The sequence below is a fragment of the Branchiostoma belcheri genome, unplaced genomic scaffold (genome assembly GCF_001625305.1).
Source record: "Branchiostoma belcheri isolate BF01 breed outbred unplaced genomic scaffold, Haploidv18h27 scaffold454, whole genome shotgun sequence".
Classification (NCBI taxonomy): Eukaryota; Metazoa; Chordata; class Leptocardii; order Amphioxiformes; family Branchiostomatidae; genus Branchiostoma; species Branchiostoma belcheri.
The window spans coordinates 25,880-27,291 of record NW_017804081.1 but is presented as its reverse complement, the minus strand read 5'-3'; the positions used below and the strand labels follow the sequence as shown (position 1 = coordinate 27,291).

Sequence of the window (1,412 nt, the reverse complement as noted above, 5' to 3'; positions counted from 1 at the left end):
AAAGGACGAGCATTTTAACGTTAAAGAAGAGAAAGAAATGCTGCTTAAACCCTTTGATATACACGCTATATATATTTAACAACCATCTGTGATATACACGCTATATAAGGTTAACAATCATGTAAGATATACACGCTATATGTGTTTAACAATATGCACGTCTCACACTAACCACAGCCAATATCCCGGCACATCGTGCTGAGGTCATTCACCTCGTTAACACGGATTACGTCATCGCGCGCGCTATGAATCATGGGAGACCTACCGAAACTTAAGATCTGTCGAGGTGACGCAGGTTGAAGGGCATGCGCACAAGTTGCTGGGTGAGCGATCTCAAAATTAAAATGAGCTAAAGAACTTTAAAACAGTTTCTTGGGTGGGATTTTTGTTAAATTCTTGGCATTTTTGTGATGGACTGTACAGTGTTGGGTTTTGAATGAATGTTTTTGCAAAAAAAATGAAGTTTTTTCATGAAGTTGCCTTGTTATAAGCTTGTCTGTTGCCATACACCCCTCCTGCCTAGTGCATTGGTATCGACCTAGAATATGGGATCAAAGTGCACGGATTGTTATAAGCAATGCTGTACCTCGAGACTACCCGTCCACTTTTTTCCGAAACTTGTTTTAGGTACATATTATCAAATTGGCCAACACGTGAAGGTGAGTTTGTGTGACAAATACTAGAGATATTCATGATGCCCATTTTCATGTCTAATCTACCATATGTTTCAATGGAGAACCCTTTCAATGGTGTCTCCCCTGTCTTCTCACCTGCGGGCGCAATGGACATGCTCGTTCTTTAAGACGCCGTAGGACCACACCTGTGCGTATTGAGACATCAAAACCAACACATTTCGGTAACTGAGAAGTTTGAGAACCTTTCAGACATCTTAAATACCAGGAAAAGGTCGTCAAGCTCTCCGAAGACACGTCTGAAAGAGTTCAGGTAAACCCGGAAGTTACAGGTGTGTATAGAGGTGCCCTTGACAAGAGTAGGGTATGGAGTACAAACACATAGAAATGTCAGCATATTTCTCCAGCATACAGATAGACTGTTCATATTGAATAGATTAGTAAGTATCGACGCTATGTTTCGATGGCTTTGATGGTATTTAAAATCATGATATTTTCGCTCCTTCGAAACGTTTAAACCTGTAAATAAGGCATGTCCTGGTGAAGTTTTCACGCAATGGTTGTAGATAAATATGCAATAGTAAGGTGGTTCCATTGCTTTTAACATGAAGGTTCGTAACGCCCGTATGTGTTTCTGTGATACAGAAAATGAATCTAGTTGACCTTAGAGCAGCAAGTGTCACCAGACAGGTGCTGTATGTTGCACGGTCAGATATGGATAGAAGAGAGGTAAGTAAGACGTCTTCTTATGATATTAGGAATATATATATATATATATAT

The 1,412-nt window shown here is 40.0% G+C and overlaps 1 protein-coding gene across 1 annotated transcript in view; it reads left to right on the top strand.

Moving 5' to 3' along the window:
- The first annotated feature begins 582 nt into the window (after positions 1-582).
- Positions 583-1,412, top strand: part of LOC109478871 (ankyrin repeat domain-containing protein 17-like) — a 19,558-nt gene continuing 18,728 nt past the window's right edge. Inside the window, exons 1-2 of the mRNA XM_019780685.1 lie at positions 583-659; positions 1,278-1,361. Of these exons, the coding sequence (XP_019636244.1) occupies positions 1,281-1,361 (81 nt within the window). The 5' untranslated portion in view covers positions 583-659; positions 1,278-1,280. The remainder of the gene's footprint in view (positions 660-1,277; positions 1,362-1,412) is intronic.